Source organism: Pseudophryne corroboree, chromosome 2 (genome assembly GCF_028390025.1).
Source record: "Pseudophryne corroboree isolate aPseCor3 chromosome 2, aPseCor3.hap2, whole genome shotgun sequence".
Taxonomy (NCBI): Eukaryota; Metazoa; Chordata; class Amphibia; order Anura; family Myobatrachidae; genus Pseudophryne; species Pseudophryne corroboree.
The window spans coordinates 357443479-357460358 of NC_086445.1; the positions used below are offsets into that span (position 1 = coordinate 357443479).

The following is a 16880-nucleotide window of genomic DNA, read 5'->3' on the forward strand; positions in this document are numbered from 1 at the left end:
CCTGAAGGTCATTTAATACAATATTTTTTATAACTTTGTGCATTAAACAAAGTGTATCTACATTCACACAATTCATTTGTTTCATATACACCTTATACACACAGCCTGAAGGTCATTTAATACAATATTTTTAATAACTTTGTGTATTAAACAAAGTTTGTGTACATTGAGCCATCAGAAAACAAAGGTTTCACAATCTCACTCTCACTCAAAGTCCGTATTTCGGAATATTCCGTATTTCGGAATATTTGGATATGGGATACTCAACCTGTACATTCTATAAGTACCATCTGTACAATGTCTGCAAAAGTCTTCATTGTCTTCTGTAGCTGCAAGGACAGTATCTGTACAATACAATCTGTATTTCTATACCACTAGATAAGGTGATTATTTCTGCAATAGTACTGTGGTGTTGCAGACTGGATAATTTTATATAGATTTACTGCCTGTACTTATATGGAGTTACAAATTTTAGATATCTGAATAACTACATATGCCATACCTCACAGTTTAGGGCCTGATTCAGGTTTGTAAGCAAAGCAAAAAAGCACCCAACTGGGCAAAACCATGTTGCATTGCAGGTGGGACAGATGTAACATGTGCAGAGAAATTTAGATTTGGGTGCGATATATTGTTACTTTGCATGGTAAATACGGTCTGCTTTGCATGTAGCCCACAAGTGTTAGACTACGTTATTTTTACACTGTAATTTAGATTTCAGTTTGAACACACCCCACCCAAATCGAACTCTCTCTGCAAATGTTACATCTAACCCACCTGCACTGCAACATGGTTTTGCTCAATTCTGTGTTTTTTTACTTTGCTTACAAACCTGAATCAGGCGTGTCAACTGACCGTTTCCAGGGAGTGTCCAAAGAAACGCAGGCGTGTCCAGCCGCTTTAAGGGAGGGTTCCAGACGTCTGCTCCATGCCGGATCATCGCAGCGGCTCAGCAAGTCCTGAGCTTTGCAGAGACTGCACAAACTTTTGTTTGTGCAGGTCTCTGCACATCTGTTCACACCGCTGCACAGCGATTACCCCCTCTACCTGTAGGCGGCAACTACCTGATCGCAGCACTGCAAAACAACGCCTGCGTTCAATCTGGTCTGAATCACCCCCGGCTGTACTGCACAGTTGATGGCCGTGCATGTGCACGTACACATACACTTTTGCTCAAATTTCTCCTAATGGCCCCATTTTGCTTAACACATACTTTGTGATTTAGCAGTACCATGAGTCCTGGCGCAGACTTTCCCAAAATATGCATCCTATTTGTATCACTAATGCGATGAAAGTACAGTTCAGGGTGGAGGGGGGGGGGGGTTTCCCCGCTGACAGGACATTGAGCTCCTGAGGGAACCATTCGCTAGCCCCACCACGGCGTGCGTCCATTCCTGCAGCACGCCGCCACCCCTAACAGAGCCACAAGAAAGAAGAGTGGTGAGTGTTACGCCGGAATCCCGGTTAGCAGGTCGCCGACTATTATGGCGGCATGAGGGTACGGAGCGCAGCACTGAGGAGTAGGCTGCGTCTCCAGGCTCAGATCAGCGCAGGCTGCACCGCTATGAGGGGCGAGCTGAGTCATCCTATACAGTACCCACACTGGCAAATATGCTTACATGGGCTATATCCCACTGTTTAGACATCTAAAACAGCTCAGCCAGTTTAAAATAAAACCGTGAAGACTGCGCGCCATCAAGGTGGTTGGGCTTCAGTATAAGCTGCTCACCAGCGCCATTTTCCTTCTGCAGTTCTACAGACAGACTGGCAGGGAAGCGCAGCTTCTCCAGTAGGACTCCAGCTTACCTTAGCGGTACCAGGGAGTCATAGTAAGGGGGGGAGTGGGGACCGTTACTAGCGTACTAAGCCCCTATCAGGGTACTTAGTCTACGACCCAGCTAAGCTTGGCATTAGCACTAAGGGCGTGGTGTGGCTGGCTCATATATACTCTGTCTCTCCCTGGAAGGGCTCTGTGTGGGTTAACTGTGTTTTAACCTTTCCTGTGTTTGTGTGCTTCACATTTACAGTGTCAGGCAAGGAGTGTGTTTCATGCATGACAGAGTTTCTTCCTCAGAGTGATCACTACAGTGTACTCAGGATAGTACACATTCTCAGGCTAGTGGGTCCGAACCGGCATGGTTGGATTCCCTTAAAGGGATGATCTCAAATATTTCAAATAAATTATCCCATAATGAAAGAGAGATGCATTACTTTTGACCTGATGAATAGAGATTCAGTTCCCATACCGGCGTCTCAGACCCCTACCATTTGTCCGCAAAAGCGTACACTGGCCCAGATCCTGCAGGCTGACTTTACTGTTGACGTATCAGACACGGAGGAGGGTGAGGTGGACTTAGGGGAGGATGCTGCTCTGTCACAAGGAATACAGGCCCTGATAATAGCTATTAGAGACGTCCTGCACATTCCTGATAAGATGACAATGGAGGATGAGGAATATTTTTTTAATGTAAAAATGAAATCCTATGCTATTTTTCCTGCAAGAGACTTGGGTTAATCCTGATAAGAAATTTCAGATCCCTTAAAGGTTACTCACATCCTTCCCTTTTCCTCAGGATGATAGGAAAAAATGGGAAAATCCACCGTTTGTTGATGTATCGGTATCTAGGTTATCACGTAAAATAATCTTACCTGTCCCTGGGGCAGCCTCCTTAAAGGACACGGTTGACCGCAAGATTGAGACCACTCTCAAATCTGTATATATAGCTGCTGGGGTGACCAGAGACCCACTATTGCTTGTAGATGGATCACTAGGGTCTTTGCAAAATGGTCAGGTAACCTAATTGAGGGATTAGATTCCTTATCCAGGGGTAGGTAATTTTACTCCTACAACATATACAGGACTCTGCAAATTTTATGGTGGAGGCCATAAAAGAAATAGGCTTGCTCAACGCACGCACCACTGCCATGGCAGTGTCAGTACGCAGGGGCTTATGGCTACGCCAGTGGACTGCGGATGTGGATTCCTGGAAGGGCGTGGAAAGCCTACCATTCACAGATGAGTCCCTATTTGGAGATGAACTGGATAAGTGGGTAGCCAAGGCTACGGCAGGTAAGTCTACATATTTTCCTTCCGCAGCCCCCCCAGTTAGGAAGACCTACTCGCCTCCAACTTTGCAGTCCTTTCGGACAGCCAAATATAAAAATAAAACCAGGTTCTGTTTCCTCAAAGCCTTCAGCATCACTGTGGACCGCACTGCCTGGAATATAGGCAGGTGGGAGCCTGATTAAGAGATTTCAGTCACATATGGGCGACATCATGCCAGCAACCCTGGGTCAAAGATCTTATCACCCAGGGGTACAGGCCGGAGTTTCAGGAACTCCCACCTCACAGATTCTTCAAATCAGGCTTACCAGCTTCTCAGGAAGCAAGTATGACTTTACAGGAAGCAATTCAAAAACTGGTACAGACTCAGGTCATTGTTCCAGTTCCACCTCATCTGCGCAACAAAGGTTATTATTTCAACCTGTTTGTGGTACCGATGCCGGACGGTTCATTAAGACCCATTTTAAACCTCAAGTCACTGAACCCATACTTACGGGTGTTCAAATTTAAAATGTAGTCTCTGAGAGCGGTGATCTCAGGTCTGGAGGAGGGGGAATTCCTGATGTCTCTGGATATCAAGGATGCGTACCTTCATATTCCAATCTGGCAGTTTCATCAGAGTTATCTACGGTTTGCATTACAGGACTGTCACTACCAGTTCCAGGACCTGCCATTTGTTCTCTCCACGGCACTGAGGGTGTTCACCAAGGTAATGGCAGAGATGATAATAAAAGAGAAATGTGGAAGGTTTGCCTATTTGGCGCACAGCTGCCCGTATACTGAAAAATACTCAAGTGAAAAATCACAGTTTTTACATAACAATACACAGAAAGAAGAAAGGTGGTATTGATCTATGTCCAGGGCACATACATACACACAAAATATAGAATCTAATACATCCCTTATTATTAAAGATGAATGGTTTCCTCCAATTGCAGTGAACAGGGGGGATTCTTTCATTTAGATCACTCTTCTCTTAATATGTCGTGAGTTCCTCCCATTTCATGTAAAGAGATAAAAGCAAAAGAACAAATGTGTTGAACAGTTTCAACAGGACCAAATCAGATTTCCGCAGAATGAAAAGGGCGTACTCCACTCACACAGAAACAAGTAAGTGGGTTCCCATAAAGGTATCTTTGTTATCGTCTGTATAATTTCATCAAGTTAAAAACGAAAATTCATATGGTTGGGCGTACCCAGAACTCTCACTTGGCGTGGAGGATAAAATCATATAAAGGTATCTTTCAAACCAAATTCGATGCGTACCCCAACTTACACAAAATAAGGATAAAACATTCATATAACTGTATCTTTTCAGGCACAAAGACAATCATATGCGTACCCCAACTCACTCGATATTAAATGGATGACTCCTATAAAGGTTTCTTTAATATGAAACACGTGTGTTTTCTTGGCGATTGAAAAATGAGGGAGGGGGGTTCTTCTTCCAAAACACCATAAAAAAGGTAAGGGTTCCTTCTTTATATTAAAAAGATTTATTCAAAACAGTCCAGTTTTACCAAAAGATACCACCATATGCATAAGGTGAAAACCGTAAAATGAAAACGTATAAACAAGATAAAATCCAATAAACAAAAAAAATATAGAAGTAAAATAGTAAACAGCGTGGTTTTCCTTCTCCAGAAACTACTCGCAGTACAGCTGTCAGCCATATCGGCAGTATTCATTCCGGGGGTCCTAAACTGGGATGCGGACTTCCTCAGTCGTCAGGACGTACAAGCCGGAGAGTGGAGCCTCCATCCAGAAGTATTTCAACTCCTTGTGGACAGGTGGGGCCTTACAGATTTGGTCCTGATGTCGTCTCGACACAATCACAAGGTTCCAGTCTTCGGAGCAAGGACAAGGGATCCTCAAGCAGCGTTCGTGGACTCACTGGCAATTCCGTGTTCCCTCCGGTGTCACTACTGCCCAGAGTAATAAGGAAGTTCAAGCAAGAAGGAGGAATTCTAATTCTGATTGCTCCCGCGTGGCCCAGATGGCATTGGTTCTCAGACCTTCAGGGTCTCTCGATTGAGTGTCCCCTTCTACTTCCACTGCGCCCAGATCTCCTCGTTCTGGGCTCTTGTGTATATCAGGATTTAGCCCAGTTGTCTTTGACGGAGTGGCTCTTGAAGCTTCCGTCTTGAGGGCCAAAGCATTTTCTGAGGCGGTCATTCAAACCATGTTGAAGGCCCGGAAACCGGCTTCTGCTTGGATTTACCATAGGGTCTGGAATTCTTACTTTGCTTGGTGCGCATCTAACAATTATGACGCTTACAAGTTTAGTACGGCCAAACTTTTGGCCTTTCTACAACAGGGCCTGGACTTGGGCCTTCCTCTGGCCTCCATCATGTTTCATATTTCTACCTTGTCGATTTGGTTTCAGAGAAAAATTGCGACCTTACCTGATGTGCATACGTTCACTCAGGGTGTGTTGCGGATTCAACCTCCTTATGTCCCACCTGTGGCTCCTTGGGACTTGTCGGTTGTTCTGGAGGCGTTGCAAGGGTCTCTGTTTGAGCCTCTTGAATCTGCAGACCTTAAGTGGCTTTCTCTTAAGGTAGTGTTTCTGCTGGCTATTGCCTCTGCTAGGCGGGTGTCTGATTTGGGTGCCTTGTCTTGTAGGTCACCATATCTGATTTTTCACCGTGATCGGGCGGTTCTTAGAACACATCCCGGGTATTTACCTAAGGTGGTGTCTTCTTTCCACCTTAATTAGGAGATTGTGGTTCCGGCCTTTGCCTCTCTTGAGTTGTCTTCCAAAGAGCGGTCTTTGGATGTGGTACGGGCTCTCCGCATCTATGTGAAGAGGACTGCTTCCCTTCGGAAGTTGGATTTTCTCTTTGTACTGTTTTTGGTTTTCACAAACGTGGCTGGCCTGCTCACAAGCCGACCCTGGCCAGAGGGATTAGAATGGTAATTGCACATGCTTATGTACAGGCTGGTCTTCCAGCTCCTGCTACCATTAAGGCCCATTCTAGTCTGTCTGTTGGACCTTCTTGGGCGGCCCGCCGTGGTGTGACCCTTGAACAATTGTGCAAGGCGGCTACGTGGTCCTCAGTGAACATGTTCATAAGGTTCTTCGCCTCTCAGGATGCTTCCTTTGGGAGCCAGGTTCTTGTGCCCGCTACAGTGCGTCCCCTCCATAAGGAACTGCTTTAGGACATCCCGAAATGTCATTCCCTGTGGAGCCCAGTGTACCCCGCAGCAGAAAATGAGATTTATGGTAAGAACTTACCGTTGTTAAATCTTTCTGCGAGGTAGACTGGGCTCCACAGGGCGCCCACCCTGACACACTTAGCTTCTTTGGGTTGATAAGGCATTAGCCGCTGACACCTTCTCCTGTTGTGAGAATGTGGTGTCTGTGGCTACTAACAGTTGTCATCTCTTTTGCCTGCTACTGCATTGGACTGCTTAACAAAAACTGAGCTCCTGTGCTTAGAGGCGTGGTTATAGGGGAGGCGGCGCTATGCATTCTGGGAACAGTCAAAGCTTTTAGCCTGTTAATGTCTCGGATCAAGATCCTACTCTACACCCCCAATGTCATTCCCTATGGAGCCCAGTGTACCTCGCAGAAAGAGAATTAACAACGGTAAGTTCTTACCATAAATCTCGTTTTTTCCCATCTGTACCGGGGGGGACTGCTCCTCTGGTTGCTAGAGGGAACATTCTCCTCCGGTTCCATCATTTCCTCACTGTCATCCTTAGAATCTTCATCCAATCGGGCGAATTTGTTGGGGTTTGGCATATCGGAGATGTCCTGTCTCCCCTTCCCCCTCTTCTTCTTCCTTCTAACCGTGACCCACCTGGCTACCTGATCATCCTCGTCTACCAGTGTTCCCCCCTGCAACTCCTCCACTGTTCTAGCTAAACTTTGCTGAAGATTGTGAATGTCCCTCAGTCGCTTAACGGTCTGCTCTAGATCAGTTACCTGGGCTTTTAGGGCAGCCGTTCGCTCACATTTCGCACAGATGTACCTGCACTCGGACTGTTGTGCCAGGTGCGCATACATCATGCACGACACGCACTGAGTGAGATCCCCAATCTCGGACCCACCCATTTTTAATATCTGCTAACTCCCTGTTACCTTCTGGAAAAAAACAAAAACAAAGGGACAATCTATATAAAAATACAATAAATACGGGACAAAAGGACAATAAATAAGCAGATAAATAAAGGACAAATATAGGATAAATTAAGTAGGATAAATTAAGTAAAAATAAAGTAAAATACAGTAAGAGACAGGTGAAGAAAAAATAAAAACAGAGGGGCAATCTGTATGTAAAGGACAATATATTAGGTACCAAGGGTCAATAAATAAAATGATAAATACAGGATATATTAATACAAGTTTTTACAGTAAAATACAGTAAAGGACAAAGGGAGACAATGAATTATACAGAAAAGTTGGGAAAGTTGATACTTGTCTGCTCCCTTTTTCCCGATCTGTACTCAGGTGCAGTGTCTCAGGCTCCTGGCACGGCTTCCTGCTCATATCTCCCCCTGGCGCGGCTCCCCATTTCAATGTGCAGCCTTTCCCTGTTCACCGCACTGCACTCCCCCCGCTCTCGGAACAATACGGGTAGCGGCACTTGCACCATACAGCTGGTGCAGCTGTTGTGTCTATGTTGACTTTGTGCAAAGGACCTGGACGTGACAAAACGAGTGGGCCGGAGAGAACTTCCGCCCTTACAGCTCCTAAATGTTTTCTTCGTTCTCCGATCGTTTGGGGTATTATTTTTTCTATGCAGCATTGGACCCTCGCAGGCTCGCTTCGCTCTCCACGCATCGGGCTCGGTGTCTCGCTTCGCTCGCCACACTTTTCTATTCCAAATAGATTGTGACATGGAACCAGGGGGTTATGGGAAAGGTCCTCTGCACGAAGAGAATGTAGACGCTACCCTGGTGCGGCCGATCCGTACCGTTCCTACCTGCTTGTGCGCGTGCTTCCGCACCTGCTGGTCACTTCCGGTTTCGGCTTCTCATCGTCTCTCAGGTCTCAGCCCAGCGTCTCCTTTCACCATGAGCATATTTGATTTATAGATATATGGGAAAACTTGATATGGATCCTCATTACTTTGTGATAAAGACTGTTGCACGTGCCTGCCCAACCTGTGGCTCTCCACCTTTTGTGAAACTACAAGTCCCAGCATGTTCTACTACATTTTTACTACTAGGGAATGGAAAATCTGTGGCAAGGCATGCTGGGATGTGTAGTTTTACAGCAGCTGGAGAGCCACATGTTGGCCAGACCTGCTGTTGCATTACTTTGAGTGATTTTTAGAAAAACTATTAGAGACACTAAATCGATACCAGTAAAAAAGAATCTTATTTGTTGCTTAAATCATGGAGTAAAATCTTTTGAGGCTCATTCTTTTTTGAAGCTGCATAACATGGTAAAGTAAGCGGACTAATGTCAATTTTTTTATTTTTTTTGTTTAGATATTTAATCTTTAACCACAACCAGTTTTTAATTTATATTTATATTATTGACCTGTATTACAGAACTTTCTGGAGTGCTTCATCAGTGTCATGTCCTGGCTTCAGAAATGGTTCATTTCATTCACCAGATGCAGTATTACATCACATTTGAGGTACTTTTTTTTTTTTTTTTTTTTTAAACATACCGTATATACTTGCGTATAAGTCGAGTATTAGTCGACCCGAATATAAGCCGAGGCACCTAATTTTACCACAAAAACCAGGGAAAACTTATTGACTCGAGTATAAGCCTAGGGTGGGAAATGCAGCTCTAGCCGTACACAGCCCTCATACTGCCAGATATGCCCTCATAATGCCAGATATGCCCTCATAATGCCAGATATGCCCTCACCCTGCCAGATATGCCCTCACAATATGCCCTCACCCTGCCAGATATGCCCTCACACTGCCAGATATGTCCTCATACTGCCAGTTATTCCCCCACAGTTCCAGATATGCCCCAACGGTGCCAGATATGCCCCCACGGCGCCAGATATGCCCCCACTGCGTCAGTTATGCCCCTACAGTGCCAGATATGCCCCCCCCCCCCCCTCAAATGCCAAATATGCTGCCCCAGTGCCAGGTACTACTTACCCTCCAGATGCCAGATATGCCCTCACACTGCCAGATATGCCCTCACACTGCCAGATATGCCCTCACACTGCCAGATATGTCCTCATACTGCCAGTTATTCCCCCACAGTGCCAGATATGCCCCCATAGTGCCAGCTATGCCCTCATAGTGCCAGATATGCCCCCACGGCGCCAGATATGCCCCCACGGCGCCAGTTATGCTCCTACAGTGCCAGATATGCCCCCCCTCAAATGCCAAATATGCTCCCCCAGTGCCAGGTACTACTTACCCTCCAGATGCCAGATATGCCCTCATAGTGCCAGATATTCCCCCACGGTGACATATTCCCCCACGGTGCCAGATATGCCCCTTCAGTGCCACATGTGCCACATATGCCCCCCCCCCCCCATCAAGTGCCAAATATGCTTCCCCAGTGCCAGGTACAACTTGCCCTTCTGCGCTCCCCTGCTGTTTTGTGAAGGAGGGACACGGAGGGCACAGCGCGCACCTCTCCTGTGTCCCTCCTGCGTCTCCGGTGGTGGGTCTGTTAAATGGAGTGCCGGTTCGTGAGCCAATCAGAGCTCACGAACGGGTACTTCATTTAATAGACCCGCCACTGCCGCCGGAGACGCAAGAGGGACACAGGAGAGGCGCGCGCTGTGCCCTCCGTGTCCCTCCTTCCCAGGCAGCAGTTACGGAGCATCACTCGAGTATAAGCCGAGGAGGGGGGGGGGGGGGGGGGGGAGGCTTTTTCAGCATAAAAAATGTGCTGAAAAACTCGGCTTATACTCGAGTATATACATTAATAAATTCTGATGTGGAATGTATTCGTTAAAATTTTTCTCTTGTCTTCTTAGCCTAATTAATTGACTCTTCTGTCTCAGGTTCTAGAATGTTCATGGGATGAGCTGTGGAACAAGGTGCTACAAGCACAGGATTTGGATCACATCATTGCTGCCCATGACACATTTCTGGACACGATAATTTCTCGGTGTCTTCTAGATAGTGACTCGAGAGTAAGTTTTGTTTTCTATTTGTTACCTTTATTCTAACCTATTTTGTAAAGTAGAGTAGAGTAAATTAAGTGCAACCGATAATCAGTCCAGTGTGTGATAAACAATATGCATGTGGTTTTGTATTCAAAATGTTCTCGACTACAAATTTCAATGGGCCATAGACAGTCAAGATTTTAATTCTATTGATGTTGTGCTCCCTCATAGCTGATGACAACTAAAGCACACTAATGGTCAAAAGCAGCTATTAATGATTTTTTCTCTGACGTCCTAGTGGATGCTAGGTACTCCGTAAGGACCATGGGGTATAGACGGGCTCCGCAGGAGACTGGGCACTCTTAAAAGAAAGATTAGGTACTATATCTGGTGTGCACTGGCTCCTCCCTCTATGCCCCTCCTCCAGACCTCAGTTAGTATCTGTGCCCGGCCAGAGCTGGATGCACCCTAGGGGCTCTCCTGAGCTTCCTAGAAAAGAAAGTATTTGTTAGGTTTTTTATTTTCAGTGAGATCTGCTGGCAACAGACTCACTGCTATGTGGGACTGAGGGGAGAGAAGCGAATCTACCTGCTTGCAGCTAGCTTGGGCTTCTAAGGCTACTGGACACTATTAGCTCCAGAGGGATCGAACACAGGCCCAGTCCTCGGTCGTCCGGTCCCGGAGCCGCGCCGCCGTCCCCCTTGCAGAGCCAGAAGAACGAAGAGAAGTTGAAAGTCGGCGGCTGAAGACTCCGGTCTTCATTAAGGTAGCGCACAGCACTGCAGCTGTGCACCATTGCTCCCTTAGCACACCACTCACTCCGGTCACTGATGGGTGCAGGGCGCTGGGGGGGGCGCCCTGGGCAGCAATTAGATTACCTTACTTGGCGAAAAGCACATAATACAGTCTGATAAACTGTATATGTGCATTAACCCCCGCCATTAAAGTACATAAAAGGACAGAAGCCCGCCGCTGAGGGGGCCGGGTCTTCTTCCTCAGCACACCGGCGCCATTTTCTCTTCACAGCTCAGCTGGAAGGAAGCTCCCCAGGCTCTCCCCTGCAGTATCCTGGTACACAAAGGGTAAAAAAGAGAGGGGGGGCACATAAATTTAAACGCAAAACTGTGTATATAAGCTGCTATAGGGGAAAAATCACTCAGTATAGTGTACATCCCTGTATTATATAGCGCTGTGGTGTGTGCTGGCATACTCTCTCTCTGTGTCTCCAAAGGGCCTGGTGGGGGAACTGTCTTCAAATAGAGCATCCCCTGTGTGTGTGGTGTGTGTCGGCACGCGTGTGTCGACATGTCTGAGGTAAAAGGCTCCTCTAAGGAGGTGATAGAGCAGATAAGTGTGTGGGAGGGTGTCTCCGTCAACAACGCCGACACCTGTTTGGATATGTGTAAGTGCTGAGGTAAAATTATTGCACAAAAGGTTAGGGAACAGAAAGGAAATCTACCCTGGTCTGTCCCTATGTCACAGAGTCCTTCAGAGTCTCTCTATGTTCACTATCCAAAATAACAAAGTATCGACACAGAGTTTAACTCCAATGTCGACTACGATAATGCAAAGTTACAGCCAAGAGGGCTAAAAGATATTCAATATATGATTATTGGAATAAAAGATGATTTGCATATCACTGATGACTCATCTGTCCCTGACACGAGAGTACACATGTTAAGGGGAAGAATGCTGAGGTAAATTTCCCTCCTCTCATGAGGAAAAAGAGCGGGAATCTCCAGACAAAAGACGGCAGCTTCCCACAAGAGAATTCTCAGGCTGTATCCTTTCCCCACTAGGGCCAGGATGTGTTGAGAATCTTCCCCTTGGGTGTCCTGTTTGCACTAGCTATTCTCAGGGATTCTGCAGATAAGGTGCACATTCTAGTATACTACCCAGACCGGCGATTGTGTCGGCATGGGTTTATAGCGCTGTGGCAGCGTGGACAGGTACCTTATCAGCAGAGATTGAGACCCTAGTATGCATATAAATATTTTAAGATGCTGTCTTAAGTGATAGATATATAATTATAAAGCATGCCCAAAGGGACATGAGTATACTGGGTCCTAGAGACAAAAGCTATGTCTATTTCTGCTTGACGTGTCCTGTAGAATATACATTGGACAGATGATGCCGACTTAAGAGGCATATGGAAGGCTGAGGATTGTGTGGAGAAAGGTTCTCGGGCCTGGTCTCCACAGCTATAGCTGGTAATTCTGATATTTTGCCTTATATTCCTGCACAGCCTAGGAAAGCACGACATTATTAAATGCAGCTTTTTGAATAAAGAAACAAGAAAGTCTGAGGTGCGTCCTTTCTTGTCAGAGCCGGGGGCAGAGGAAAGAAGCTGTACAACACAGCTAGTCCCCAGGAACAGAAGTCCTCCCCGGCCTCTACAAAAATCCACCGCATGTCGCTGGGGCTCCACAGGCGGAGCTAGGCCCGGTGGGGACACGCCTTCGTAAGTTCAGCCACAAGTGGGTTCACTCCCTGTTAGATCCCCGGGCAATAGAAATTGTATCGCAGGGATACAGGCTGGACTGTGAGAAGATGCCCCCTCACCGAGGACCCAGCGGGCTTCTCCCCAAGAGAGGGAGCCAGTGTTAACTGCAATTCGTAAATTGTATCTTCAACAGGTGGTGGTCAAGGGTCCCCTCCTTCAACAAGAGGGTGTTATTATTCGACCATGTTATAATCCCGAAAACAGACGGTTCGGTTAGACCCATATTGAATTAAAATCCCTGAACATATACCTGAAAAGGTTCAGGTTCAAGATGGAATCGCTAAGAGCGGTCATTGCAAGCCTGAAATGAATCGGGACATAAGGGATGCATACCTTCGTGTCCCCATTTATCCACCTCATCAGGCGTACCTCAGAATTGCGGTACGGGATTGTCATTACCAATTTCACCAAGGTAATGGCGGATATGATGGTGCTCCTGCGGAAGCAAGGTGTCACTATTATCACATACTTGGATGATCTCCTCATAAAAGCGAGATCAAGAGAGCAGTTGCTGGACAGCGTATCACCTTCTCTGGAAGTGAAACGGCAACACGACTGGATTCTATATATTCCGAAGTAGCAGTTGGTTCCTACAGCTCATCTGCCTCGCCTAGGCATGATCCTAGACACAGACCAGAAGAGGGTTTATCTCCCGATAGAGAGAGCTCAGGAGCTCATGACACTGGTCAGGAATCCATTGAAAACCAAAACAGGTGTCAGTGCATCACTGCACTCGAGTCCTGGGAAGGATGATGGCATCATACGAGGCCATCCCCTTCGGCTGGTTCCATGCAAGGACAATGGAACTTACTGGACAAGTGGTCCGGATCACATCTTCAGATGCATCGGTTAATCACCCTATCCCCCAGGGCCAGGGTGTCTCTCCTGTGGTGGCTGCGGAGTGCTCACCTTCTCGAGGGCCGCAGATTCGGCATTCAGGACTGGGTCCTGGTGACCACTGATGCAAGCCTCCGAGGGTGGGGGGCAGTTGCACAGTGAAGAAAATTCCAAGGTTTGTGGTCAAGCCAACAGACTTGCCTTCACATCAATATCCTGGAACTAAGGGCCATATACAACGCCCTAAGTCAAGCGGAGTTCCTGCTTCGCGACCAACCGGTTCTGATCCAGTCAGACCGCAGGGGCTCATGTAAACCGCCAGGGCGGCACAAGGAGCAGGGTGGCGAGGGTAGAAGCCACCAGAATTCTTCACTGGGCGGAGAATCAAGTAAGCGCACTGTCAGTAGTGTTCATTCCGGGAGTGGACACGACCTCCACCCGGGAAAGTGATGACTTCATCAGGAAGTCTTCACGCAGTTTTGCAAATTGATGGAAACTGCCTCAGGTGGACTACATGGCGTCCCACCTCAATAAAAAGATAAAAAAAGGTTTTACTCTGGGTCAAGGGACTCTCAGGCGATAGCTGTGGTCGCACTAGTAACACCGTGGGTGTTCCAGTCGGTCTATGTATTCCTTCCTCTCAGACCCAAGGGCTGAGAATTGTAATAAACGGAGGAGTGTGAACAATATTCTTTGCTCCGGATTGGCCAAGAAGGACTCGGTACCCGGAACTGCAAGAAATGCTCTCAGAGGACCCATGGCCTCTGCCTCTCAGTCAGGACATGTTGCAACAGGGACCCTGTCTGATCCAAGACTTGCTGCGTTGGACGGCATGGCGGTTGAACGCCGGATCCTAGCGGAAAAGGGCATTCCGGATGCAGTTATTCCTACGCTGATAAAGGCTAGGAAAGACGTGACAGCAAGACTTTTTCACTGTATATGGTGAAAATAGGTTGCTTGGTGTGTGGCCGGGAAGGCCCTACAGAGGAATTCCAGGGGGGTCGATTCCTGCACTTCCTACAGTCAGGAGTGACTATGGGCCTAAAATTAGGATCCATAAAGGCCAAGATTTCGGCCCTATCCCTTTTTCTCTCAAAAAGAACTGGCTTCACTGCCTGAAGTTCGGACGTTGTTACAGCGGTGCTGCATATTCAGCCCCTTTTGTGCCTCCAGTGGCACCTTGGGATCTTAACGTGTGTTGGATTCCTAAAATCCCACTGGTTTGAGCCACTTAAGACCGTGGAGCTAAAATATCTCACGTGGAAAGTGGTCATGCTTTTGGCCTTAGCTTGGACTAGGCGTGTGTCAGAATTGGCGGCTTTGTCATGTAAAAGCCCATATCTGATCTTCCATATGGAAAGGGCAGAATGGAGGACTCGTCCCCAATTTCTCCCTAAGGTGGTATCATCGTTTCATTTGAACCAACCTATTGTGGTGCCTGCGGCTACTAGGGACTTGGAGGATTCCAAGTTGCTGGACGTAGTCCGGGCCCTGAAACTTTGTTTCCAGGACGGCTAGAGTCAGAAAAACTGACTCGCTATTTATCCTGCATGCACCCAACAAGCTGGGTGCTCCTGCTTCAAAGCAGACTATTGCTCGCTGGATCTGTAGCACGATTCAGCTTGCACATTCTGCAGCTGGACTGCCGCATCCTAAATCAGTAAAAGCCCATTCCACGAGGAAGGTGGGCTCTTCTTGGGCGGCTGCCCGAGGGGACTTGGCTTTACAACTTTGCCGAGCTGCTACTTGGTCAAGTTCAAACACTTTTGCAAAATTCTACAAGTTTGATACCTTGGCTGAGGAGGACCTTGAGTTTGCTCATTCGGTGCTGCAGAGTCATCCGCACTCTCCCGCTCGTTTGGGAGCTTTGGTATAATCCCCATGGTCCTTACGGAGTACCCAGCATCCACTAGGACGTCAGAGAAAATAAGAATTTACTCACCGGTAATTCTATTTCTCGTAGTCCGTAGTGGATGCTGGGAGCCCGTCCCAAGTGCGGACTCTCTGCAATACATGTATATAGTTATTGCTTAACTAAAGGGTTATTGTATGAGCCATCTGTTGAGAGAGGCTCAGTTATTGTTCATACTGTTAACTGGGTATAGTTATCACGAGTTGTACGGTGTGATTGGTGTGGCTGGTATGAGTCTTACCCTGGATTCCAAATCCTTTCCTAGTAATGTCGGCTCTTCCGGGCACAGTTTCCCTAACTGAGGTCTGGAGGAGGGGCATAGAGGGAGGAGCCAGTGCACACCAGATATAGTACCTAATCTTTCTTTTAAGAGTGCCCAGTCTCCTGCGGAGCCCGTCTATACCCCATGGTCCTTACGGAGTACCCAGCATCCACTACGGACTACGAGAAATAGAATTACCGGTGAGTAAATTCTTATTTTTCAAATGATGCATATTGTCAGTTTCCTTTTTTTTTTTTTTTTCTCTTACGTCCTAGAGGATGCTGGGGACTCCATAAGGACCACAGGGTATAGATGGGCTCCGCAGGAGAAATGGGCACTATAAAGAACTTTAGAATGGGTGTGCACTGGCTCCTCCCTCTATGCCCCTCCTCCAGACCTCAGTTTCATCCTGTGCCCAGAGGAGACTGGGTGCATTACAGGGGAGCTCTCCTGAGTTTCTCTGAAAAAGAATTTTGTTCGGTTTTTTATTTTCAGGGAGCACTGCTGGCAACAGGCTCCCTGCATTGTGGGACTGAGGGGAGAGAAGCAGACCTACTTAAGTGATAGGCTCTGCTTCTTAGGCTACTGGACACCATTAGCTCCAGAGGGAACGCAGGTCTCACCCTCTCCGTTCGTCCCGGAGCCGCACCGCCGTCCTCCTCACAGAGCCGGAAGATAGAAGGTGGGTGAGTAGAAGAAGAAAGAAGACTTCAAAGGCGGCAGAAGACTTCAGTTCTTCAGTGAGGTAACGCGCAGCAGTAACGCTGCGCGCCATTGCTCCCACACACACACACAACAGCGGGCACTGTAAGGGTGCAGGGCGCAGGGTGGGTGCCCTGGGCAGCAATTAATAGCCTCAAGGGACACTGGCAGATGTACAGATACTGCGGAGGCAGTATATTATTAACCCCCGCCAGTTTTTTAGATTATTTGAGCGGGACCGGAGCCCGCCGCTGAGGGCGCGGGGCTTGATCCTCCAGCACTAACCAGCGCCATTTTCTCCACAGCACATGCAGAGAAGCTGGCTCCCTGGACTCTCCCCCGCTGAACACGGTCACAGAGGGCAAAAAAGAGGGGGGGGGGGGGCGCACATGTAATTGGCGCAGTGAGTGTTCTTATATATATTTTTATATATAAGCGCTGTCCTAACTGGAATTTTATTCCAGGGTCTGGTGGCGCTGGGTGTGTGCTGGCATACTCTCTCTCTGTCTCTCCAAAGTGCCTTATAGGGGAACTGTCTCCATATAGTTATTTCCCTG

At 47.4% G+C, this 16880-nt stretch overlaps 1 protein-coding gene across 2 annotated transcripts in view; it reads left to right on the top strand.

Moving 5' to 3' along the window:
- The window catches only part of TUBGCP3 (tubulin gamma complex component 3), a 634372-nt gene that overhangs the window by 545717 nt on the left and 71775 nt on the right, over positions 1-16880 (top strand). For both annotated transcript variants that reach the window (XM_063953156.1, XM_063953155.1), the window contains exons 18-19: positions 8570-8658; positions 10003-10134. In XM_063953156.1, coding sequence (XP_063809226.1) covers positions 8570-8658; positions 10003-10134 — 221 coding nt within the window. The remainder of the gene's footprint in view (positions 1-8569; positions 8659-10002; positions 10135-16880) is intronic.